The sequence below is a fragment of the Brienomyrus brachyistius genome, chromosome 10, assembly GCF_023856365.1.
Source record: "Brienomyrus brachyistius isolate T26 chromosome 10, BBRACH_0.4, whole genome shotgun sequence".
Taxonomy (NCBI): domain Eukaryota; kingdom Metazoa; phylum Chordata; class Actinopteri; order Osteoglossiformes; family Mormyridae; genus Brienomyrus; species Brienomyrus brachyistius.
The window spans coordinates 27,229,342-27,254,353 of NC_064542.1; the positions used below are offsets into that span (position 1 = coordinate 27,229,342).

The 25,012-nt window shown below is 46.0% G+C and overlaps 3 protein-coding genes and 1 non-coding gene across 5 annotated transcripts; 2 read left to right on the top strand and 2 right to left on the bottom strand.

Annotated features, from left to right (window-relative positions):
- Positions 1–1,847: 1,847 nt before the first annotated feature.
- On the bottom strand, positions 1,848–14,096 carry dvl2 (dishevelled segment polarity protein 2). The gene is made up of 15 exons (XM_049029639.1): positions 13,589–14,096; positions 9,690–9,759; positions 7,862–8,019; positions 7,184–7,293; positions 6,878–7,007; positions 6,659–6,749; positions 6,385–6,454; positions 5,963–6,102; positions 5,758–5,834; positions 5,604–5,671; positions 5,391–5,525; positions 5,118–5,249; positions 4,373–4,549; positions 3,650–3,868; positions 1,848–3,487 (listed from the first exon to the last, which is right to left on the bottom strand). The coding sequence occupies exons 1-15, from the start codon at positions 13,747–13,749 to the stop codon at positions 2,973–2,975; spliced, it is 2,253 nt and encodes a 750-aa protein (XP_048885596.1). The 5' UTR covers positions 13,750–14,096; the 3' UTR covers positions 1,848–2,972.
- A 3,277-nt stretch (positions 14,097–17,373) lies between these two features.
- si:ch73-335l21.2 (RING finger domain-containing protein) lies at positions 17,374–20,877 on the bottom strand. Of its 2 annotated transcripts, none has more exons than XM_049028838.1 (2): positions 20,549–20,877; positions 17,374–19,457 (listed from the first exon to the last, which is right to left on the bottom strand). In XM_049028838.1, exon 2 carries the CDS (start codon positions 19,318–19,320, stop codon positions 18,664–18,666), a length of 657 nt encoding a protein of 218 aa, XP_048884795.1. In that variant the 5' UTR covers positions 19,321–19,457; positions 20,549–20,877; the 3' UTR covers positions 17,374–18,663. The 2 variants fall into 2 exon arrangements, with proteins under 2 accessions (XP_048884795.1, XP_048884796.1); XM_049028839.1 differs by having other exon boundaries at positions 20,474–20,877.
- On the top strand, positions 18,083–18,155 carry trnak-uuu (transfer RNA lysine (anticodon UUU)). Its single transcript has one exon. It is a non-coding gene; the product is annotated as a tRNA-Lys (tRNA).
- A 2,468-nt stretch (positions 20,878–23,345) lies between the features above and the next one.
- Positions 23,346–24,584, top strand: si:ch73-335l21.4 (E3 ubiquitin-protein ligase-like). Its single transcript, XM_049029558.1, has 2 exons — positions 23,346–23,841; positions 24,132–24,584. Exons 1-2 carry the CDS (start codon positions 23,412–23,414, stop codon positions 24,188–24,190), a joined length of 489 nt encoding a protein of 162 aa, XP_048885515.1. The 5' UTR covers positions 23,346–23,411; the 3' UTR covers positions 24,191–24,584.
- Positions 24,585–25,012: the final 428 nt, after the last annotated feature.

Genomic DNA, 25,012 nt, shown 5'->3' on the forward strand with positions numbered 1-25,012 from the left:
GTACCTTGGGAATGTTCCTCAGAGTCCATTTCTGTACCTTAAATTAAACTAAAAGGTACATTTACTTACAGCTAGACCCTCTGCCTTTACCTGCAGTAGACCCTTGAGGCTACAGTCCCAGTGACAAGCAAAGGTACAAATTGGTACTCGTTTTCCTGACAGTGTGGTATGTATAAGTTTGGTGTCTCTTAAAATAGTTAAAAATCTGCCCCCAATTGACTGGATGATTTAGACGAGGTGGACTCTGACCAGACTGAGCGATTTCTTTTCAGAAATCACCAGCTGTATCGCCTGATGCTACCCAGGAGAGGTAGACTGACAGGGGAGGTACGATCCCATGGGTATGAGAGCTGGAAATGTAAACAGAAGAAGACCAGGACAGAGAAGAAAGTAAAGCCGTCCATCCTGCAGCTTGTACAAACGTGCATGATCTCCTAAGACAAGTGAGGAGCGTTTCGTTTGGAGCAGAATAAAGTTCACATACATGCCTGCACCTTAACACAGAGAAGTTCCCTTGGAGGAGATCTGTGCCAATACAACAGGAATGCCGGTCTCGAAAATGACACATTTAAATCAGCGTAGTTCTGCGATCATTTATACATAATGCGCATCATTATTCTGTGCTCTTCCTGTAAGCAACACCTCACCTACACAAAATTTGATCACGCAGTATTTCAAATGACTGCTTTCCTGAAATGAGTTGGCCATTCCGATTTTTGCCAATTAACATTTACTAAGGATGTGTGGATCGATGCTGATATATAAGCTGCGTCTGAATTCAGGGATACATGTCGCTCCTTCAGTGCTGCTGTAGGCCTCCTGCCAGCCTCCCTGACTATCACTTGGGGTTAGTCAGTCGTTTTAATTGATGGCAGGTGTGCATCCAAAAAGACCGAATGCTGCAGTCAATCAAAACGTGCTTTAACAAAGTATTAGTTGAAGGGTGTGCACACTTATGCAACCAGCTTATTGTGCTTTTTTTTATACCCCCCCAAAAGATTTGTTTGTTTTTCAATTGAATTTTCCAGGCTATAGGTCACATTAAAGGTGGGAAAAGGTTAGAAAATATTTAGTGGGGTCTCATGTTTTTGCATCACAAAAGCCTGGCATTTTAACAGGGGTATGTACGCTTTTTATATCCCCTGTATTTTGTCAGCCATGCTGTGTCTGTTGGCCCAAATCACAACAACACCACCAACTTATTTCACAAACACTGTTGGGAGATAAAAGCTTCTATCTGGCTATAGTGTATTCTGGGTAATTTTTTTTGTTTCATATAGTAAGTGACGCAATATTCATTGCAAAGATTCCGCACCCCCCAATATCGTTCACCCCTATTTCCATTTAATGAACACAAAAGGCTTTAGAATACCGGTATCGGCAATACCAACAATAGTGGAACTGGATCAAATGTGATAGAAAAGCAAATCAGTCTTTCCGCCCATCTCCAAAGCATACCGACGTCAAACAGAAAGTAATCGGCAATGTCCGCGCATGTGCTGTTTACTTGAATTATGGGAATCGTAGTTTCGCACCACCTTTCGCTCGTGGTGAAAACATCCATCCATCCATCTATTTTCCAAGCCGCTTATCCTACTGGGTCGCGGGGGGTCCGGAGCCTATACCGGAAGTAATTGGCAGGAGGCATGGTGAAAACATTTTAAAACCGTTTAAAACTGTTCTAAATACTTATTTTTGAAAACGTGCCCCGAACAGTTGAATGAACCAGAGTCAGAACAACAACAAATGCTCAGGTTGAGTCATTTTAAATGTTTATGGAAAAGATAAACGAAAATGATGTAACGATTCTGTGACAAACACCGAAGGTAAGAAAAATTACACGAAAGTGAAATTAGTAAAAATTTATTTCAAATATTGAAAATGGTGATAAAGACAAAGTTGCCATAAACCATTGTGTTATACTTCGCAACACACACTCCCAAAGTACTCTTCTAATGAAAGCACCCATGAAACAATCATGTAACACATGAAATGGTAGGGATCCTTTGGAAATCTAATGGGTTCGTCGTTATTTTTTTATACTTCATCTAAAATCAAAAGTACCTTTTTTGGTATGTTCCACGTACCGTGGACCGTTATCTTCCATCGTTCATTTAAATTACACCGAAAGCTGTGCATATCTATCATCAGTATCTGTGCTAATTCAACGTTAAAACTCTGGTGCAGTTTATCTTTAAAGGCTTAAAAATGGGATATTTACAACCAATATTCAGGCTTTTCAAAAATCGCGATCAGTAATGAAAGGGACGGTAAATATTACTTTCTGCATTAAATGAAATTAAAATTCACATTTATGTTTAATTGTTTTGGCTCGGCGGTGACTAAGTCGTATTCAAAACAAATATTCATATACAGTACTGCGATTGCCTGAAAAAGGATAAATACAGCCATTTCTACCCGTTTCACTTCGCTTTCTTGGGCTTGGTTACACCACAGCTGTGACGGAAATGCATTTTTACTCTTCACCGAATACATGTAGCCTTTTAAAGACTTCACCATATGAAAAACAGTCAGTTCAACAACATAAATGACCACATTTCATTGCGGGCATAATTTTTGTCTTTTTTTTTGGGGGGGGGGGGGGGTGCTGAAATGCTATTATGCTATTTATTACCTGGCCCGCAAAACACCAGAGGGGAACCAAACAAACGTCATTCTTGAGGACTTTATCAGAAATATATCTGTCTATCCAATATTCTAACATATTCATTGCTGTTGGGGGGAGGGGGGGGCAGAGTCGTGTATTTGTTATGTTTCAGGCACAGTCCGACCACGACGGACATGGGGGCATCCAGACACCCACAGCAGAGGTGGGTCAACCTCAATTGCTTCCGGCTCTGTGGATGATCACCTAGTGAGACTACTGGGTACCCTGCTCTGTCAACCACCTTATACAGACACACACACACACACACACACACACACACACACACACACACACACACACACCATTACATCACATCCACAAAGAACTCGCTGGGGTTTCCCATGGCTAGATGGAAGGACTGCCGGGAGGCTGTGAGCTCGGGGGGCACGGAGCCCAGATCGCGGGTGGGAGGGGCCCCAGGTGGCCCCCCCGGGGTCGTGGAGGGTGTCAGGACCTGGCCCGGAGGACCAGCAGGGTGCTGGGGGTGAGGGGGGCCGACCGCAGGCAGGGGGTGCTGTGGGACCATCATGACCATCATGGGGTTGTAGGGGAGGGGGATCCCGGGCGGGTAGGGCATGTGTGGGGGTGGGGCGCGGGGGTGCGAGCGCTGGCTCAGGTGGCTGTGCTCGCTGGGCGTGGCAGAGCCGTGGTCACGCCTCAGGCTGCTGCGGGTGGAGTACTCCGATTCGCTGCCACTGCCGGAGCGCGAGTCTGCCCCGCCTCCCGGCGATTTCTCCTCCCGGGTACCTCCTCCTGAGCTGCCTCCTTTACCCCGCCGCCTATCGCCCTCGCTCCGCGTTGAGCCGCTGCTCCGACTCCCTACAAGAAGGGAAAGGCACATGAGCTCAGCTTTCTGGAAGGAGGAGATGCACCTACAGATGATCAAATGACACCACTGGCCAAGCTAGTACCAAGCAACAAGGACACGGGAGTGGGATGCGCGGGATGGCATGACGGCCTGGAACCCAGCCCCCCCCTCACCTTCGCTGTGCTGGCTTCCTGCGCTGCCGGGTCCATAGCTGTAGCTGGACAGCTCGTGGTAGGCCGGAGGCTGGCTGGAGTAGGGGTGGGGGTACTGGTATGGGAAGGAGTGCAGCAGGGGCCAGGGCGTTGCCCCTGGCAGGGGCAGGGGAGTCAAGGTGTCCTGATCCGATGCCCCACTGGAGCCGTCGTTATCATTCAAGGTGAGATTTGCCATGTCTGGGGGGAAGGACATGTTTGGTGAGGTGGCAGACAGTGTACACATTTTTTTTGTATCCTAAATATTGCTTAATTCAGGATTAACTACATTATCCCTGTTTCCCCCCCCCTTCAAGATAGATTGTCTGTGAACCTGTACAGGAGCCGTTAGAAGATGGATGGATGAAAAAATGTATATTAAAGGAATATGCCCCCCCCCCCCCCCATGGCACCGAACCAGAGCCTCGCTCTCAAGAGGGTTTTCTTGTTGGAACACTAGAAACATCACAAGTGTACCTTTGAGATATGAAAATTTCTGTCAATTACTGACTCAGATTTATCTAACCATAAGAGGAAATAAGTATCTAGAGGAAACCCTCACAATGCAGGAAGAACAGCAGCAAAGGCTAGGAGCAGGAGATGAAACCACAACCCTAGAGGTGTGAAGCCACAGCACCACCCATAAACCCTCACTGCAGCTCATTATCCTATCCCCGCCCTTCCGATCCATATTTGGCCACTCACAGTTCTCACAGTCACTCAGGTCCCCAAATATGTAGTAGCACTGCTCGGAGAAGGTGATCTTGTTGACGGTGTGGCGGATGAAGCCGGCCTTCAGCAGGTTACTGGCGTACTTGCGTGCCTCGCGCCGGTCCTGGAAGCCCTCAACGTGGTGGAACAGCCACTCAACCACGTCCGAGCCTGGGGACAGCGAGACGTGAAGGAGAGATGGAAATTAAATGGCGAAATTATATTACACCTGAACTGAAGTACAGAGACTGGCTTTCGGTGTAATACTCCACATTCTGGCATTCTTTGCACCGTTAAAGCTTGTCATCTGTTATTTATTGTTACCGTCTGCGAATGTCAAAATGCGTCTTTACACTCTAAATTTGTTTTTTCATCTACAGTAAATCTGCAGTTTCCTTTGAGATTAACAATATAATGATCTGTATATCTATCCATCTCTCCTTGACATTTACATTCTATTCATTCAGCAGACACTTTAATCCAAAGTGACGTCCCATGGAGAAAGCAGGCTCAGACACCCCCGAAAGCAACTGGGGGGGGGTTAAGGGCTTTGCTCAGTGGAATCACTCCGACGACCCTGGAATTTCAACCAGTGACCTGAACACAGGAGCTGCATCCCAACCCACTGGGCCACACTGCGCCCCCGTCGTCCGACTCCGAAAGCCAGTCTGCTCAGGTTCACCGACATCCTGCCGATACCCCCCCCCCCAACCCCCGCTTGCAGTGGCCGGTCCCTCACCCAGGAAGGCGTTGGGGATGGTGATCTTCAGCCACATGCGGTCCCTGACCTCCAGGCCGGACTCGGGCGATGCCATCGCCTTGGCCACCGACGCCATGTCCGAGTGCAGGGACAGGTTGAAGTCAGTAAAGCCTGGTGGGTGGGGTCGGGAGATATGGGGGGGGGGGTTACACTCCACCTCAAGGGGTACTTTGGATATTAAATATTGGCGGGAGGGAGGCGTGGGGAGGCAGACAGGCAGCAAGCATGAGGCGTGACATCACGAAGACTCACGCTCGGTCTCGGTGATGGAGGAGCCAGAGGTGACGGAGCTGAGGGCGGAGCTGGCAGGATAAGCGGGGTAGGTCCCCGTCAGAGCTACCGAGTGACTGACCCAGGCTGCCGGGTCGATGGGCCGGATCGGCTCGTCTGGATGGAGGCAGACAGCGGCATCGTCTGAGAGGAGTGAGACAGCGAGCACAGGGACGGGGGGGCAGTGGGACTTACTGCGCGGGAGCGTGAAGTAGCCCTGAGGGGACGGATCCCAGCATTTGGCCACCGTGAGGATGATGGGCCTGGAAGAAGGAGACAGACCGGAATGGGGTATTTATGAGGTGACAGGCGTCAGCCGTGCGCGGGCGTGTGCGAGCGCGAGACTCACCCCGGCTTGTGCACGATCTCCCTCAGGACCCTGACCGCATCATCGTTACTCATGTTCTCGAAGTTGATGTCGTTCACCTTGATGGAGACGTCATCTTAGCAAGGTGGGTTTGTTACATATTCAGGTAGCTCAGGCATATGAACCTTCAGTCATTAATTAAGCACCCCTGAAAGCCTTTAGTGCCCCCTGTCTCTCACGCGGGTACCTGCAGCAGCATGTCCCCCGGTTCGATGCGCCCATCGGCCGCCACTGCTCCGCCCTTCATGATGGAGCCGATGTAGATGCCCCCGTCTCCTCGCTCGTTGCTCTGGCCCACAATGCTGATGCCCAGGAAGTTGTATTTCTCTGTTCGTACGGAAAAAAGCCCACAGTTAACGGAGCGAGGAAGTCTGTTAGCGGGCCGATCGTCACTGAAGCTTATCGAACACTATCCAATGCTGACGGGCTGTCTGTCAGAGAACACTGCTCAACCCAATTATAATTAAAATGACCATTCGATAGAATAGAATGTATTTTAAATCAGGAGGTGGGTGGTGATGGGAAAATAAGACCAAAAAAAAGCAATTAATTGGGTGGAGGAGGATGGAGGAGGAAAGTGAGCAGAGGGAACAGTAAAGCACAACTCACCCATGTTGAGGGTGACAGTGATGATGTTGAGGGACATGGTGGAGTCTGTCACACTGCTGAACGAGGAGGCCTGGAAGGCGGGACATAAGGGTTACGCCTCACATTGTAGCCAATCACTGCCTCGAACCAGGAATCAGACCACTCCCACGTGCGACTTATGCTTCCATTAATAAAACGGGTGAACCCAGCCCGTCCCCCTATGCCCCGCTTCCATCCCGAAGCTGCTGCCAGCCGCACCCACTAAACCCCTCGCTACTGTTGACAGGTGCAGTACCCTCTCCAGCCTGGGGGGGCGCTGTTTCCTACGTCGACGATGTCGCTTCAGGAGTCGGGAGGCTGTGCTCTGCTCTGTGGTGCTGCTGAACCTGCGGGCAACAACGAACTTTTCTGATCTTTCTAATCGCAAACATTAGAAGTTACCTAAATATTACTACTGATAAACAATCGTCTCCTTAAGTAGCGACGGCAATCCCAGGCTCCGCCAGCGTCTCACCTGCTCATGGTGTCGTCATCCTCCGAGTCGCAGAAGCTGGTGGCGTCCAGCTCGCTGCTCATGAGTGTGCTGGCACTCTCATAGCCCGCCAGGTGGCGCTCCAGGCGGCTCTGCCCATTCATCCTCGGCCCTGGGGGGGGGGGGGCAAACGATATGAGCATAAACGGATGTTAGGGAGGTTCGAGCCGCCCTGTGTCTACCAATCCCTAGACGGAGGAGGATCAGGTCACTGTTCTCAGCTTGAGAAAGTCAGCCAGGACTTGGGGCTGAATGTCGTATCGCGTCAGGGCTCACCACCCCCCTCACCGTGTGGGTCCTGGCTCTCCCTGTGCCGCGGCCGCTGCCTACGGCAGGACACCAGCGAGTCCGTGTCCGTGTGATCATCCAGGGTGTCCACGCTGGGCGGTGCATTGGGGCTGCAGGTGGGGGGGGGGGGGGGGGTAGGGTGTTGGGTCACAATTTACTCTGGGGAGGCTGAACTAATATGCTAAACTCTCCGCCCCCCCCCACCTCAGACTATAAAGTTACTTTGTTTGATATTACAAGGGCAGATATCCACCACCGTCTGTGCGCAGGGCTGGTCAGGTCAGTGCCTGACAGAAACGTTTATCACCATACAGTTTTGTGCAAAAAAAACCCAACAAAACACTGACTTAGTAGAATTATAATTTAGAATTACAGTTTTATCTGACTATGAAGCTATGATGAAAAAGCTTGAAAAACGCTCCTTTTCTTGGAAGTAACACTCCTCCAGTCTTCCCAGATCCGTATCCGTCACCCTGAACATCTGCCTTAGTCAGCACAGAAATATATTCCAGAAATGACCAATTACTGTACATTTACAGTCCTGATTAAACAAATGCACAGCCTCTCCTGCCAGTATGAGAATATAAGGTGTCGATACATTAACTAATGAATCAGCGTGCATATGGCTCCCAGTCACACGAAGCCAGCTGGGTCAAGGCTATGAGGGGCATTCCTTACTGGAAAGATGGAGGCCTGGAGTCCCCGATGCCACTGACCCTCTCAGCAGGTGGAGGGGGCAAGGGTGGGGGTGGCGGAGATGGAGGGGGTCGCACCTCCATCGGCGGGGCTGGGACGGCAGCAGGGGGTTCTGGGTTGGGACCATCTGAGGACACCAGCTGCATTGGGGAGTAGGGGGGGGGCACAGAGATACAGACAGGGTGGTGGGGGAATGCAGAGTCACACACGTGTCAGTACCACAGAATGAAGTAAACTTCCAGAATAATCTGCCGTGTCCATTGAAGCATCAGTGGTACCCCATAGCAACAGGATGCTTTCCAGAGTCAGTGAACAATGGCAGACAAATCACTACTGGCTATTAGAGGGTAGGGACCGCCGAACACATGCACAACGCCTTTTATCCGGAACCTTCCGCGCAGGATAGGTCACCAACTCCACCCACCTCCCAAAATTTTGTGTTCGAACGTACAACTTACCACAGTAATTGACCTCACTCTCTTTTAAGTGCACTATTTCTTTAAAAAAAAAAAGGACTAGACACTGGCAAATAAGCTGTAATATAAAAACACTGCCATAAATCACCTTTAACAATAACCCCTGACCCACATGTTAACCTGGCTGTCTTTTGTCACATGTCACACAAACCGCGGTGTCGGGTTTCCTTCCCACAATTCCACTGACCGGCCCCCTGTCCCTCCCTCCCCGCCTTTTGTTTACGGAGTCCAATGTCGCTCTTTATGTAGCGCGGAGCACGACGGTAACCTGTCAGACAGCCTATCGGGGGCCAGAAGCCAGAAGCGGGATTTAGCTGAGAATCTGCCTCACTACACAGCGAGCGTCATCGGATCGAGGCGCCGTTTGGATTTACTCAGGGGCACCGCTGCGCTAAAAGGGGCCCTCCTGCATAACTAAGCCTGCCTATATTTCTCAGCATTCCCCGCTTTACACGGGTTTCTTTCCATTTTTCAGCTACATTGTATCATTTTCAGTTTCAGTGTCTTGACAAATGATTTTGTGGGAAAAAGTGTCTGCATTTAATCATTGGGTTAATGGGTTAATCTTTGAAGTTTTTTTATGATTTAAGTAAATGATTGATCCACACCCAAAACATTACAAAACACAAAACAAAACTGAAACCTTTATAACTAACAACCCCACAATCAGGGCCCCCCCTCTAGTCCCCATCACAGCAATCCCCCCCCCAACACTTGGCTGTATTATATCCATTAATCCTAGCTGATGATACACACTGTGAATATAGCTGCTGATGTCCTTTAGAAATGACCCAAAAGCCCATAACGTGCACTTGATGCATCAGGGGCCTGTAACATAAAGCCGGATTTCTTGCTTAGCCAGATAACTTGTCAGATTTAAGGTATCCCAGTTTAAATGGACATTATCTTCATTCACCTTTTAGCCTAGACTACCTTAAATCTGACAAGTTATCCGACTCGGCAAGAAATTCTGCTAAGTGATACAGACCCCCAGGTGTGTGACTCTAGGTGGGAAAATCAAAGAGTAAGTGATGCTTTAACATTTACAACTGGTTTAGCCTCAGGACCCAATAAATCACAACTCGGGGGGGGGGGGGGACTGCCCTCCACACCTCTGTGATACTACACATATTTAACTGCTTTAAACCCTAATTAATGTGCATTCTTACTGTCTATTTCTCAGTGTACAGCTGGATATATTATGGATTTTCTAGAACAGTGTGGGTTACAAGAACTTTTTTCGGTTGCACCAGAGCTTCGACTTCCACAGGACCTGATCTGGCCACCTTCATGCAACTACGTCATTAGGCAGGATCCCATATGCACTCCCTTACCCAGGACACCACTCTCCCGTTGAAACAAGGCAACTTCGCAGAGTCATCGGAGACCTCCTCCTTTACCACCCTGTGGAAACACACAGTGAGGTGGACTGAGATCAGCTCATGGCACAGGAAGGCAGAAATATGGCAGAAAGATCAGAGATAGAGACATTTTTACTGTGGAAAACACAACTACTTAACATTTTTGAGAAAATACGTTGCTGAAAGTGAGTCTGTGGAGTTAAGGGCCTCACTCAAAGGGCCAATGGTGAAATCACTCTGGTGTCCCCGGGATTTGAACCAACAGCCTGCTGACCACAAGCACGGCATCCTAATCCGCTGAGGCACACAGCGGCCGATTTGGATAGTAGGACCAGTCAAATATGCAAAAGGGTCACAGAGATGAGGTCAGTGAGAAGGACCGCATGTATGGAGAGAAGTTGGAGGTTAGGTAAGAAAAATTACAGGGAAGGAGAGATCTGTGAAACACAGGGCCAAAAAGACAGAAAAGGTCATCAAGAAATACAACATCAATGGAAAGAAGATAGCGAGACCGAGGAAAAAGGCAAAATAGATAGAGAGAAGATGGAGCAGCAGATAAGGAAAAATAACAGGGAAGAGATCAGTCAGACAGGGTTGAAAAGATGTAGAAATTATGGAGAAAGAGAAGATGGAGAGGCCTTGGACAGCAAAAACGAAGGGGAGGGGTGGTAGAGCGGAGATGGAGGCGACTGGGCCGAAGCCTGAGCCATAAAGTCAGCCGAGGTAGGAGGAACAACAACAACAAGAGAAAGAGAGAGAGAGACATTTCAGCCTTAAAGTAAAACAGCTGCTCGTCTTGCGGAGCCCCGCTGCGTCGGAAACGCCTCTACGCTCCCCTTCCAATTGTTCGACTGAATGGCTGGAGAGCTACTGGATTCCTATAGGGGCCATTTTGGCTCCGGCCGGGAGCGTCAGGCGGCTGCAGCTGGCTTTCCCATCGGCGACTGCGGCTCATAGTTAGACGCTGCTCATTTTTACCCGGCATCTTATGGTAAAGAGAGCCCTTAGGAGTCACACACACACAGACACACACAGATTAGGTATCTATCTTTGTGGGGACTCTCCATTCATTTCAATGGGAAATACCCTAATCCCAGCTATGAGATCCTTGACCCCTGCCGGCCCTAACCCTAACCCTAACCCTAACCCTAACCATAAGTAAGCAAAAGACGTCTTCTGGCATTTTTAGTTTTTCAGTTGCACTTGAGGATTTTTTATAAAATTCAATTTTCCCTTTTGGGGCTGGAAAAAAGTGCTCACACATAAGATAAACAGTTTTTTTTCCATCATAATGTTTTTGATGTAACACATCACATGCCCCCCCCCCCTGCACATAGACACACACACACACACAGACACACACACACACACACAGACACACACACACAGACACACACACACAGACACACACACACACACCTATCTGCATTTGGTTCGGCTAAAGCTCGGACAGAATAACAGCGCCTCTCCGTCCGACTCTGGTGGTTCTTCGCCCTCCTTCCCCTTCGGCTACCGGCAGGCTGGTCCTACCTGCCACAGCCTGCCAATTATTACAGGCACACAAAAGATGTGCCTCTGTTGGCCTGCCCACCCCCCCTCCCCCCCCACCAACATCTTCAGATTTTGTCTCACTGAATGTGTGTCAGGAAAAATAGTCCAAGCAAACGATGATAACAGCACAATGGTGTGCTACTGTTTGTTCACCCTGGCACTCTGCTCTCACTTTCGTCCTGTAAAACAGTCTTAATATTAACCCCCCCAGACTTATAATACAAGCCCCCTCTCTGGTCACAGCGCAACATGCTGCCGCATTGTCTGTTTGTCACACAGAGGCTACGCCCCTCGACAGCACAAAGCCCAGCGCAACCAGTAACACGTTCTTACTGACGCCCAAGGCAGAGCGACTCCTGTGCTAAATGGGGAGCCCACGGCGCCCCCCCCCCCCCACTCCTGACCACAGCCGCTTCTCTCTAAACACCCCCCACCACCCTTGGAGACATGCGCTTTTTTTTTCCCAAACCGGCTTCCCAGCCCCCCATCCTTCCTGTTGACTGTGCCCCAGACATCCAGCAAATGGCCCCCCTCCAATCCCGCCCCCCACGAATCTCTCTCACCCTCACACAGTTCATCTGACAGCTGTCTCCAGACTGAGGAAACACACTGACATTCTGGCAGAGCCTAAGAAAACCACCTCAAACAGATATTAAGTTGTTTAATCTGCTCCTCTCAATCCTTAGACGCTGTTCAGGGCAGCAACAGTCCACACTTGGGGGGTGGGGGGGGACCCTCCTCTGATATATTAATGTTCTTCTTTGGCAAAATGTTTCTTCCCTGCCTAAACTTTAGGAGTCCAAGAAGCCGTACGAAGCAGCAGACCCAATGGCTCGGCGCTAATGGCCCCTAACTCACAGTTAACTCACAGTTAACAGATTTAGCGTGAGAAGCGAGTAGCTCTCAAACACTTTTGCTTACACGCTGTGTCTCTTGATAGCTGCTTTTGAGGCGTTTCTAGACGCGGTTCATTGAAACGGCCGATTCCCAGCAAAGACCCCAGTGCCAGGCACGGATTTAAGCTCTACTGAAACTTTGCCAGCAAAGCCCCCCATCTTCCTTGACCTCGTAGACAGAGCGTTTACATTGGACAGGCTTACAATGAGGATTTAGAACAAGGCCAGATTTATCGTATCCCGTAGGTTTGCAACATAAGGGACATAATACTCCTCTCCTGAATAGGGGGGGGTTTGCAGGAGGCATGTTGCAGCATAAAATCATATCAATTCCACTCCGATAGATTACAGTGGAGGCGGTCAAAACTGCACAGTAAGGACGCCTCTGCGGTTCAAATTTAGCCTGAGAGTAAACCAGAAACAGGAAGGTATGATTTACAGGGGGATATGAATAAAGCACAAGGACGGACCCCGAGTCTCGCACCGACGCCCAGAAAGGCAGCGAAAGCAGGGGGAGCGGCTACGGTTACAAGCTCCCTGAAGAAAACCTTCTGGAGATGGAGAAGAAAGGAAGGAAGGAAGGAGGAAAGAGGCAACGTTAAGGGCAGTGAGCTCCTATGAAAGCTTGGCATGAGGAGGAGGCCGAGGAGAAACTTCGGAGGATGAAAGGACCGAACAAATAGTCTGTGAACAGAACCCTGTGACATTCTTTCATTTGATTTTTGACGTGTTTGAGTGGTTTAATTTCAGATTGTTTCAGTTAGGCGGAACAATGCACAGGTTGTATCACGTACCCTAAATGTTTGCATGTCTTATTAGTTGTATTTCAGTGTGCTTTTAATTTTCTTTCTTTTTTTTAAAGAGGTGCACGAAGGTAAATGTCCTAATAACGACAACAAATCGGGTTACAAATCCCGGTCTACGACTGAATGGATGCGTAAGATACCCCACGTCTTGCAAAAAGGGGAATAAACCGTCCCCCCCCCCCCCTCCCGGCTGCCCGTCATATACAACGTCCAACAACTTGTGTTATTTAACGCTTACAATAATTCCTGGAAGTCATAACGCGTGCGATTCCCCTCCCAGACCAAAAAAAAAGTAAATTAGCAAGATGGAGCGATTACATTAGTACGGCTTGTCCTGCAGCCATCAAACAATGCTACAATCTACAGGATCAGCAGAAATTATTTTTTAAAGTATATTTGCTATTTTCATTAATATAGGCGGTGCGTCAAATATTACTACTATACATAGTATTTTATGATAATGCAAATAGTTACATAGTTTCTCGTTCTACCCGTCAGCCCTAAGGGATCCGTTGGCTGTTTAATTGATGCTTTCACGTTGTATCCAGAGATCCTGCATCGATCCGGAAGGCAGAGACGGTACATCAGTATCCCGAAGCCGGGACCGCGCTCAACTCACCCGAAATCCTGATCCATGGATTTGAAGAAGAATTTGTAGTTGGGCTTGTTCAGGACCTGTTTGAAGTCCAGCAGCGTGATTTTTTCCGCAGGGACGGGAATCTTGACCAAGTACGGCGTCTCCTCCTCGTCGATGTGGTATATTATTTTGGTCTCCGCCATTGCGCCAGGTCCCTTTTTCCTCTGTCCCGCAGACCTATACGAGAGGATGGGGAGGGGGGGGCAGACGCGATCGGTCCGCTTCAGCCAGACAATGACCGGTTAAAATGCGTTCGTGCTCGTATTCTCGCTTCCTTTGCTGCCCCGGGAAAGAAAATTAAGCGATCTTTCCGAATAAGCGAAATGATCCTCCCTTTGCCGAAGGGATCGAGAAAATCGCAGAGGCGCACATTCACACAAGCAAACTTTTACCCAAACAACAAAAACAACAGTAGAGTTGAGAAAAGGAGGAGGGGGCCACGAAACTTTCTCTACGGCGAGCCAGCGCGGCGTGTGACGTCACGAGAGCTCCCCCACGCTCGCTCTCTCACTCCGCCCGCATCCCCCCTCTCCCATCCCCGCAGGTCCGGACGGGAATCTACTGTACTGTCTAATATCATAATATAATGCCTGTTATATTAAGGCGTATTATGGATTTTAGTTCCGATTTTCCAGGTAATTGGGTGTGTGTATGTGTGTGTTACACATGTACATGGTGATTTGCCATAAAATTTTGAGATAACCATTTTAACGTGTAGTTCTTAGGTGTCTGTACATTTGATTTTCAGAATCAAATCTAATTTTAAAGTATTACGGATTGAAACGAAATCGGTTAATCACGAAACTATTTATTCATAGCTAAGATCCGACCTAGTAAAATACATGCATGGAAGATTAAACGTCAGGTGGTGGTACATTTTTCCACTCTGCTTAATTTTTTTATTAATTTGATTTAAAAAATTTTGTTATCATTGTTGTTAAATCTTGTACTGCTGACGTTTGTACTACGAACATGTGCTGCTGTATAGGATTCACAGACTAGTCAGTACAGCTTTCTTAAATAACCTGGCAAAATATAACTATAGGACTAAGGAGTTTTTTACAGACTTCAAAGACTCTTACAGGAAGTCCCACAAGAATAGCTTTAATATGATGCTACAAGTGGTAAAGACATGGGCACATTGGTTAACCATCCATTTTCTGAAGCTGCTTATCCTATTCTGGGGGGTAGGGGGCAAGTCTAGAGCCCATATGTGCAAGGCAGGGGATAACCCAGGATGAGGCACCCGCCCATCACAGGGCACATTCACACATGCACACCTACAGGCAATTTGGCATCTCCAATGAGCCTCAACATATTGTTGGACTGTGGGAGGAAACTGAAGTACCTGGAGGAAACCCCACGACGACATGGGGAGAACATGCAACCTCCACACACAGAACCCTGGTGGAGATTTGAACCCAGATCCCAGAAGTGTGAGGCCACAGTACCAATCACTGCCCCACCATGCCATTCCCATCTGTCAATCAAATGACCTTATATATTATTCTAATCTTTATAATAAATTAAATTTTATGCATCACACACACATCAAAGCGGTGACTCCACGGTTCCCTGACAGTCAAAGGTCCTGAATATATTAATCAGTTACGTCCCATAGTAAAACCACACTGGACCTAAGTGAGAACGCTGGTGTCACAGATATTCAGTATGACACCCTCAGCCATGACAGAGGGACTGGGGTCCAGCAAGGCACACTCGTGAATGTCCCTGCAAGGCATAATCATGAACATACCAGCAATGTACAGTCGTGAATGTCCTTGCAAGGCATAATCATGAACATACCAGCAATGTACACTTGTGAATGTCCCTACAAGGCACACTCGTGAACATCCCAGCAATGTATGCTTGTTTCCTGGGCCCTGAACTGGAGAGCCTTTCCTGGGCCCTAACTTAAGTCACCTTAAGTTAAAAAATACAAATACTAATCTTTGCTTCTGCTATAAGACAGGCATTTGGAGACACTGATAAAGTTGCTGACCTGCTCTGACTTTGTCCTCCTGGGCGAAATAGATGTACAAAAAACTGGGGGACCAGGAGGTGCTGACCTTAATCACCATGCTCCATAGTACAGCAATTCTATTACTTTAGCAGGCAATGGTGCTGTCACTGTTACAATTCATTTATCTAGTAGATACTTCTTTCCAAAGCACAACTCTACATAGGATAAGTGAGGTTTAGAGGCTGTGTGTTATATGGTGCATCTGGCGCCCATCATGTCAGAGCCTGCGCAGCTGAGCTGGCTGAGCATCAGCATGTGGCGCCCATCATGTCAGAGCCTGCGCAGCTAAGCTGGCTGAGCATCAGCGTGTGGCGGCCATCATGTCAGAGCCTGCGCAGCTGAGCTGGCTGAGCATCAGCCTTTTACATGGAGCCTGGGTTAAAGTTCCTGTATAGATGAACATCTGTTAGTGGTTCTGCAAAAAGGATGTTTGTTTCTCTGAAATATGCAATTGCAAAATTCAATATATCCCTTAAAGTACCTTTGGTACATCAGCTCAGAGAAAAACATCTGCATTTTAACCAGCCTCTCTTCCTGATACCTTTTAATGCTTGAGGATGAAAAAAGTACAAGTAATTTATATGTCCAGACCTTTTTCTATTATTTATACCTGACCTTTCCTGTAACTGCATTAGACAAAGTACAGGAAAGGGGACTATTTGATTTAAATTCTGACTAAAAAAGTTTAAGCATTTTTTTATAGGCAACTGACACTTTTCCTAGAAACACCTTAAATAAATTGTGCTTGCTGCCAGTTTTGACCACTAGAGGGACCCCTTCAGCCACAGGAAATTTACAGCAGAGTTATTGTCTTGTTCGTGCTACAATTGAAAGCAGCTCATATATGTGCTGTGTGTGTGTGTGTGTGTGTGTGTGTGTGTGTGTGTACTTGTTTGCATGTTCTCCCTGTGCTTGTGAGGGTTGCACCCTTCATGATAAAGCAATGCAGTTTAGGTAGGACCGGCGTCTCAAACTCATCCTTAGGGTGTGACTGTCTACCCCAGGACAGGCTCCAAACTCCACTGTTTGCGGTTGATGGATGAATAAAATTTCAGAATGTTAGACCATAATTCAAGTTTTCTTTGTATTATATATTAAATAGAATGATGAATAGTGAATAGTACTCTTCAGAATCACACTGATTAACCTATCAGGTAAGAGCCTTGTCTGGATCTCCATTATTTAGAGAGTCACTAGTGATGGAGACTGTCAGTGGTGTCCAAAGTCAGTCCTGGCCCTAGAATTTGCAGTACTTGGTGCTGCTATTTGTACCAGCTGATGTAAGCCTACACAGAAGAATCAGGCCCCGTGGCCATTACTGTTACCTCAAGTGTTCCTGCAAAGCTTCTAGGAAATGTGTCTGCTCATTTGCCTGAATATCAGGCTAGGAAATGTCAGTTTGAGAGCTAGAACTCAGAAAGTCCCTATTGGGATTTGAACCAGCAACCATTCGGTGCTGTGGCTTTCATCACCACTCAACTTTCCACATCTGGATTCTCTCAGGCACTACCAGGGGGAAAGTAGCAAGAACCTAAGAGGAAAAACAGCATCATTACATTTACTGCCCGTGTAACCTGACGGATTTCTTCAGTTAAACCTCAGGTTTCGTAGTCGAATGATGAGGGCAGTTTTCTTAAGCTTAAGTAGTTTATTAAGGCAGAATGAAGATGTTACAGGAAGATGTTCACACACGGCCGGTTCCGTGTCTGTCTGCGTCTGTCTCTGCCCCCCACCCCCCGCCCCCCGCCCTGAGGGAAGCCGGCCCTTAATCTAAGGTCTTCACACAGGCTCCTGGAACCTGGCAGTCAGATGGCGAGCATGAGAGAGATAAAAGAACAGGATGTGAGGGAGAAATGGGTGACGGAAGCAAGTAGCAAGGAAAGGAGGAAGAATCATAAAAAGTAAGAAATATAAAGACTATATAGTGAACTATATGAAAATAAGTACGAGTTAACTAGGAAAATCATTCAAACCCTAATCTGATTCTGAGAGAAGCATCAGCACAGAATGGGCTCCCACCTCACACATAATTTTTATTAAACTGAGATAAAAAAAAGTTATTATTTAGCTGCATGGATTTTTGCACATTAACCAATCAGACACCAGGGATAAAGCTAAGGCATGCGAAGGACAGGTTGCTGCTACCCAAATTATTTGTTTCAGACATAATAAACCACTTAAAGTAACATCAATGCATCTGTTTGTTCAGCAATTTGCATGAAATAAATAATGCAAATAAATAGTATTTTGAAAGTATTTTGATTACGCTGTCTAATGAAATTAAGAATTATGGTCGCTTTGCAGATGCAATTATCATGTTTTCACATCATATTCAATATGTGTCATTATGTTATTTACCCATAATTCAGGATTTAACAAATGTAATAATTACAACTGTGACAAAAAATCTTTTAAAGGTACAGCTAAAGAGCATTCAGATGGGTCTGCTGTAAGCCTGGATAGCTCAGTCGGTAGAGCATCAGACTTTTAATCTGAGGGTCCAGGGTTCAAGTCCCTGTTCAGGCGAATGTTTCTTTGAAGAGCAGGTTATTCTTCTGAATAGATCCAGTGGCTGAAAAATTTATTGTATAATGTGTGTTTGTAGGACCGCCAGACCTTTTAATGCTTGGGGATGACGTAAATAAAGTAAATGCATTATATACTCATTACTGCATTTCCCATCTGTGCAAGACTTTTGCAAACATAAAAAAAAAAACTAGTCAACATTTCGAAAAAATTTCGGGAACTTCCTGCAATAGGAGAAGCTAAAAACTGAAAAAGAGATATTTACTATTGGTGACTCATTAAACGACCAGATATAGCAAAGTATTTAACTTTCATTGCATCATATTTGCTTCCCGGTTTCCATTTTAGACTAAAACTAATGAGCCAACATTTCATTAAGTTTTACAATGATTCTGACATCCATAAACTTTAAATCAAGGAGTTGATTCTTGGTTAAGCAATGTAATATAATATCTGCGTAACAGTTGAGTTGCATTTTGAGGAAATTTATTGGCCAGTGTCTAACTTCCTAGTTTTGGAATATCTTGGGCCCGAACACCACCCCAATAACGCAGATCATGACAAACAGGACCCAAAGTGTAATAGCCAAAAGCTGAACAAAGAGTAGGGCCCGCCTGTTTTGATGTAAACCCACTCCTTCGCCACCAGGGGGCACCGTGGGTCGGCCCTCCTCCCTGGTCCTCATCTGCTCCACACGCAGGCTGACTGTGGGCAGGATGATGAAGCGAGCATCCCGGGCCTCCAGGGAGACCACCACCCGCTGGGTGACGGTGGTCAGCTGCCTGGCGGAGGAGACTGGCACACGGAAGGCACCGGGGGGCAGGCGTGCCAGGATGCGCGAGTTGCAGGGCAGCGAGAGGGCATCGCCAGCTTCCAGGGGGGTGGGGTGACGGCACAGGGGGCAGGGTATGGACGGCGGGCCGCAGGAACCTAGAGGCTGTGGGGGGCACAAATGAATCCTCTGCAGACACTCGGTGCAGAAGACATGCAGGCACTCCAGCATGCGGGGGCATTTCCCCCCCTGGTTGTACTCCTGGTAGCAAATGGGACATTCCACTTCGGCAGCGTCCCCAGAGCCAGTGTGCTCCTCGTGGGGGGCTGCCTGAACAGCCCCTGGAATCTCAGCCATGGAGACGGGAAGCAGATCAGGCCTGAATGCACCCATAGGGGCGAATAACCAGGGAAGCACAGCATTCTGGGAGAAGCGTCGGCGTGTGCTGATGGACCTCAGACAGCGTAAATCCTTCCATATGTGCGGTGTAGCGTGAAACACCGGCTTCGGGTCCAAACTCGAGTCCAGATCTAGGCACAATGAACAGGAGTAACCTGCAAACTAAATAACTTATTTAGCTACATGCTTTTATGGACATTAACCAATCAGATGCCAGGGATAAAGATGCTTTGGGATGCTCAGGACAGATTACTGCTACCCAAATTACTTGTTTCCGACATAATAAGCTACTAAGTAACATTAATAAATCCATTCAGTCACCAGTTCGCATGAACTAAATAATGCAAATAATGTTTATGAAAGCAATCTATATTTCTGTTACTTAACAAAAATTAAAAGTATAATAGTCACTTTGCGTTTGAAATTTTCCCCGATGTGGGGCTGCTGATTTTGCTGGGCCGCTAGCCTATAGGCAAGCCTACGTATCTGTGTGATCCTGAGAATGAGGCCTTTTCTATAACCAAAAGCACTGACTCCCTACCCAGTTAAGGTCACATTAGACATTATAAAGGAGCCGTTTCAGAAATAACTCACTGGAAGTCCAGCTTAGCTGCACTTACACCTATCTGACTCCTTGGCTTCTGTTTGTAATGTGCTATATGCCTGAAATGTACATCGCTTTGGGCAAAAACCACCGTTAAATAAAAAATAAATGTAAATGAATAATAACCCAGAATAGTAATACAGTTCATGACATATATTATATGTCTGTCTGCAGGACTTTCATTCATTTTCTTCCTCACTGATCATTAAAACAGGCACTGCAGCTGACACTGGGTGTTCCTCATCTGCCACAAGCACTGCAGTCCCCCCACCCACCGCACTGTATGCACTGGAGTTCAGGTGTGTCCCCTATGCTCCTCTCTGAGCTAAAATAATGCCAATCCCAGCCCGCCAGCAGCAAGGGCCCAGCCGAAGGAACCCTCCCTCGGGGGGGGGGGCGGGGGAGGGTTGCCTAGAAACATGAAAATAAACTACAAAATACTTTCACCGCATATATTCTTGTTGAGCTATTATGGATAGCAACAATGAGAGCCTGTTGCTAAAATATTACAAAGTTATGGAAACAAACTCTGGTAACTTCCACCTCAGTAGTACGCCTTGGATCGCTTGTTGTTCTCCTCACAGCTGATGAAATACTTCGCAGGATGACAGTACTCACGCTTTCAGCCAGGTCCGTTTTATGAGACGAATCTTGATGACGTTTCTTACATTTCGGGTCCTCGGTCACCAGGCCTTTTTCACGTCGCCAGTGTCCAATATCACCAATTCTCAGAACCACAGATGAATTTATCTGTTAGCTCATTATTTTCCTTTGCCTCCTTCTTAACTTTTTTTTTTTTAAATTCAAGTCCTGTTCAGTTTTTTTTTCTCTATGCAAAGTGTACAAGACGTCGGACCCCTGAGCCCAAATCTTGCATTCTCTCCTTCCCGTCCGTTCTGCGTGACACCAAAGCTCACACTGTCTCTCGGCTCCTCACCGTCTGCTCTTGTTACAATCAGACGTCCGGTTACCCTGACATTAATTCCCTAGTAATTTGTGGGTTACTACGATGGGGAATATCACCAGAACCCCTCCAGCTCACCTCTCCTCCAGGACCAGCATGGGTAAGAAATAAACGATCTTCTCAACTCCAGAGGTCCTACTCATGACTTCATTCTAGGACAAATTTGTACTGATGCAAATCAGGGTCTTGTGGAGTGTCTTCAAAATAAAAATTTTGTGAAAACATTAAACATTAAACATCATTTCATTCAACTGTGCTTTTTTATTGGCATTTGCACAAATATGAACACATGTACACTGGAATCTTTAGTTCTGCAAATCCCACCCTGTTCTCCTTAGAAATATATACACACACATTGGAGTGATAGTGATGCTTGGGGTCTGTGCACTGGGCCAGCCATTTATGTGGCATCCCTGCAGCATTTTTAGGGGGGGGGTTCAGAGATTATATACCTATGAATCAGTTACACACCAAACAAGCTAAGTGCAGCCATTAATTGGATCCATGTGCCATATTCGCTAAGCAATGGCCACCGTGTGACTGATGATGTCGCACAACACATATTTTTAAGATTTTCTTTTCGTAATCTGTTTATCATGATTATGTCTCCCGAAAGGGCAGAATGAAGCACGTGAACAGGAGAGGAATTGCCTATTCAAATATTATAATTCATTCCTTCAACCACTATTTTTAGCTTAGCAGGGAAGGGGAATTCCATTACTAAATTTCCTGTTTTTTTATAATAATGTGTTTATCTTTACAATCAGGAAATCTTCTGTCTGAATGCCTTTTCATCCTATTATACTGTTTATGAAGAGATATTACTTGACCCGCATACAAAGACAGTAATTACCCCCTGACAGGAGATTTGCAATGACTCATCGTTTCAGTCAGTCGTATGAATTGTGCAATACGCCCATTTCTGGTCATTCATTTTTTCATGTAAACATGACATTCCACTGAGAGCCACCATGAATCGTTCTGTGAAACACTTTCTCTCCGGGTGGGATTAGACTCTCAGTGGGTTAGACTGTTGGGTGCTTGAGCCCAGTCCTCGTGGGGCTCTGGTAATCGGTTGACCTTGTTTCCTCAATAAAATATGTTGTCTCTGGTAAAGGTGTCTATGTAATGCAAACAACAACAACAATATGAATGTCTGTGCAGGGATATGCAACAATTCAGTACTAACACTAAAAAAATAGCTATAGTACCAAACTGTCATGACGTATCGCAATCCCATTCATTCTTACTTTCTTATAGACTATTACAGATTAACTGTTTATGTATAGAGTTACCTCACTGTGGCAAACTGGTTTACTTTCCTCTTCCTGTCATAACTTAGCTAACAATTGACAAACAGGTCTGTGTCGGTTAATTCGGCTGACTTATTTTCCTGTAACGCCCCCGCTCCGGTAAACACACACACACACACCTGAAAAGCGAACGTCATTGAATGGCATCCAAAACAATTGATTTGAGTACACATTTATCATTCAGGAAACTAAGAAGGTGGAAATATCTAACTTTATTATACAATCTTTGGGTCGAAAGAAGCCCCTTTTCGTAGTTTTGAACTCTTTATTACCCTTAAAGTATTACTAATTTACTGGGGGAGTAAATAATTTCCTGGAACAGTTTGCAGACCATTTAAGGTGGAATGAATGATAAATAGCATCCGCGAATATCAAAATAAGTTAATTTTAACATATTTCTTTCATTGACATTTTCCAAATTTAAAACAAAACAATTCCCTCTTTAGGGTAGTCAAATATGATGTCTAGTCTCATTGTGCAAATGTAAATGAGCATCCTACGTGTTTTCTTGTTTAAATCCAACCCATAACAATAAACACTTATCCGACATTTGAGATATTGCCAATTTTGGAAAACATGTATCGGACTATGAAGTACTCTGGGAGGTTGAGTCACATGTGACTCAAGTTTTCAACTGCTTGCATGGGAAGAAACTCTATTTGAAGCTGCCAAGCCCAAGAAAAACACAACATAATAATAATAATCCATCCATCCATTTTCCAAACCGCTTATCCTACTGGATAAATTATTAATATTAATTAAAGTTGATATGGTTTTCATTATCCGCTGCCTTCATACAATATTTTACCTAGTGTTCAGGATTTCCCCTAATGTACACGCACGAGAAACAATTTAACTAGGCCTACAAATTCTATTTATACGATTTTGATTCGTATTATTCGTATTATTTATGTCGTATTATTTGTCTTTCAGAAAACGACATATGATGTACTCGGCAGCACTTCTGTTAGAACAAAACATTTTCGGTAAATGTTTAGTTTCAGACGGTCCACCTTAAGAATAATGAAAACGGAGGGCGTGTATTTCAGAGGAGAAACGTCACTGGGTTCACCATGCGTTAGTAAGTATGTTTGTATTGTTTTATATATAATGGGCGTGTCATGCACCTTTCACTATAAGAATAGTGGCAATCCAACACAACAGACAGTATCGGTGATATATACGGCAGGATCGGGATTGGAAGATGAGCTCAGAACTGGAGTGCGGTATTTGTTACCAGAGCTACAACACGGGTCGTCGTCTTCCCAGAGAGCTGGGATGCCGGCATACTTTCTGCGAGAGCTGCCTGTCGGCGATAGTCCGGCAATCGGCGTGTCCGGCGGAGGCTTGTACGATTATCTGCCCGCTATGCCGCCACTCCACCCCCATTCCCGCAAGCGGCGATTTGCGACAGGCGCTCCGGGTGGACGAAGGGCTTCTCGGGCAGACTCTGGAAGCTGGGTTTCTGGAGGACGAAAGTGACAGCGATGGGAAACCCGAGCCCGACCTGTTCAGCCCAAATCCAGCCTCGGATCCGGCTCCCAGGACCAGAAAAGGCAAGATGTGGCGCTCTCTAAGGCGGATATGTGGAAGATTTGTCACTGACACCCGCCACACTTCAGAGCATAGACACAGTAAGTGGATAAACGTTTTAACTTTTTTTTACATCACAAAAAGCAATTTAATATTCAGAACACGTTTAATTCTTGAATGGTTACAAACAAAGTACAGAAAATGTGATATGTGTGTTTTTTTAAACTACCAAATGCTCAAACATTTCAGGAAGAGCCTTATGAATTACGATAAAGTCCAACCATCTCTTATATGTTAACTTGGTTTTGCTGGTCGAGTTAAACATTAAAATATACACTTTGGTGTGTGACCCATTTATAATAACGACCTGATCTTTATGTCCCCCCCACAGAGTACATGACCAATGAAGAAATGAAGGACATCGCGTTGATGTCGTGTTACATGATATAATAACCGAAGATCCCGCATCTGATCCGAAATGAAGAATTTGTGAGACCTCTGGGAACTGACTGTCAAATAAGGACCACTGACATCTTTTGCTACTTGTTATTGACCAAGGGGAAAAACACTGTTTAATAGTATTAAACCACTTATGAGCCTGTTTATATAAATTATCTGACCAAACTACTTCACACTATGCCTATTTATTGATAAAGAGCCCGACCATCTCTGAATAAGAGGCTATGAAATAACAGGACGTGTAAAGATACTGTAATTTTATGATTTGTATTTCAATTTTGTTACATATTGTTTCAATCCTTGTGTAATTGATTTAATTATTTATTAGGCCTGTATTATGCAGGAATATACGCGTTTTTGTAATAAAATAAAATCCATTTTACAATTAGTGGTCCAATTTGTGTTTCGACACATTATAAAACGATGCATTATTCGATAAGGCGAGACGAAGTGACAGAATCTTTAGAAATGAAAATGATCAAACCTCAGAAATTTCTAAACTTCCCAAAACAAACGACCGAAACTAACGTATCAGCACTGGATTCCCTTAAGCAACTGTTAGCTTACAATAAAGAAGGAACCTGCATGTCGCTGCCAACAGACCAGCCCTCCTGCAGAGCGACAGGCAGTATCTCACCGCTGTATCTCACCAGTCTACATCAGGGTTTGATTTTAACTTATTGCAACGGATAATGCACATCAGTTGCTTCATATACTACCAGGACGTCACAAGTGTTTAACCAATATTAGCCGGAATTGTTCGAATAAATACGTACTTTAACATTGACCCAGTATGCCAACATAATTCAACAA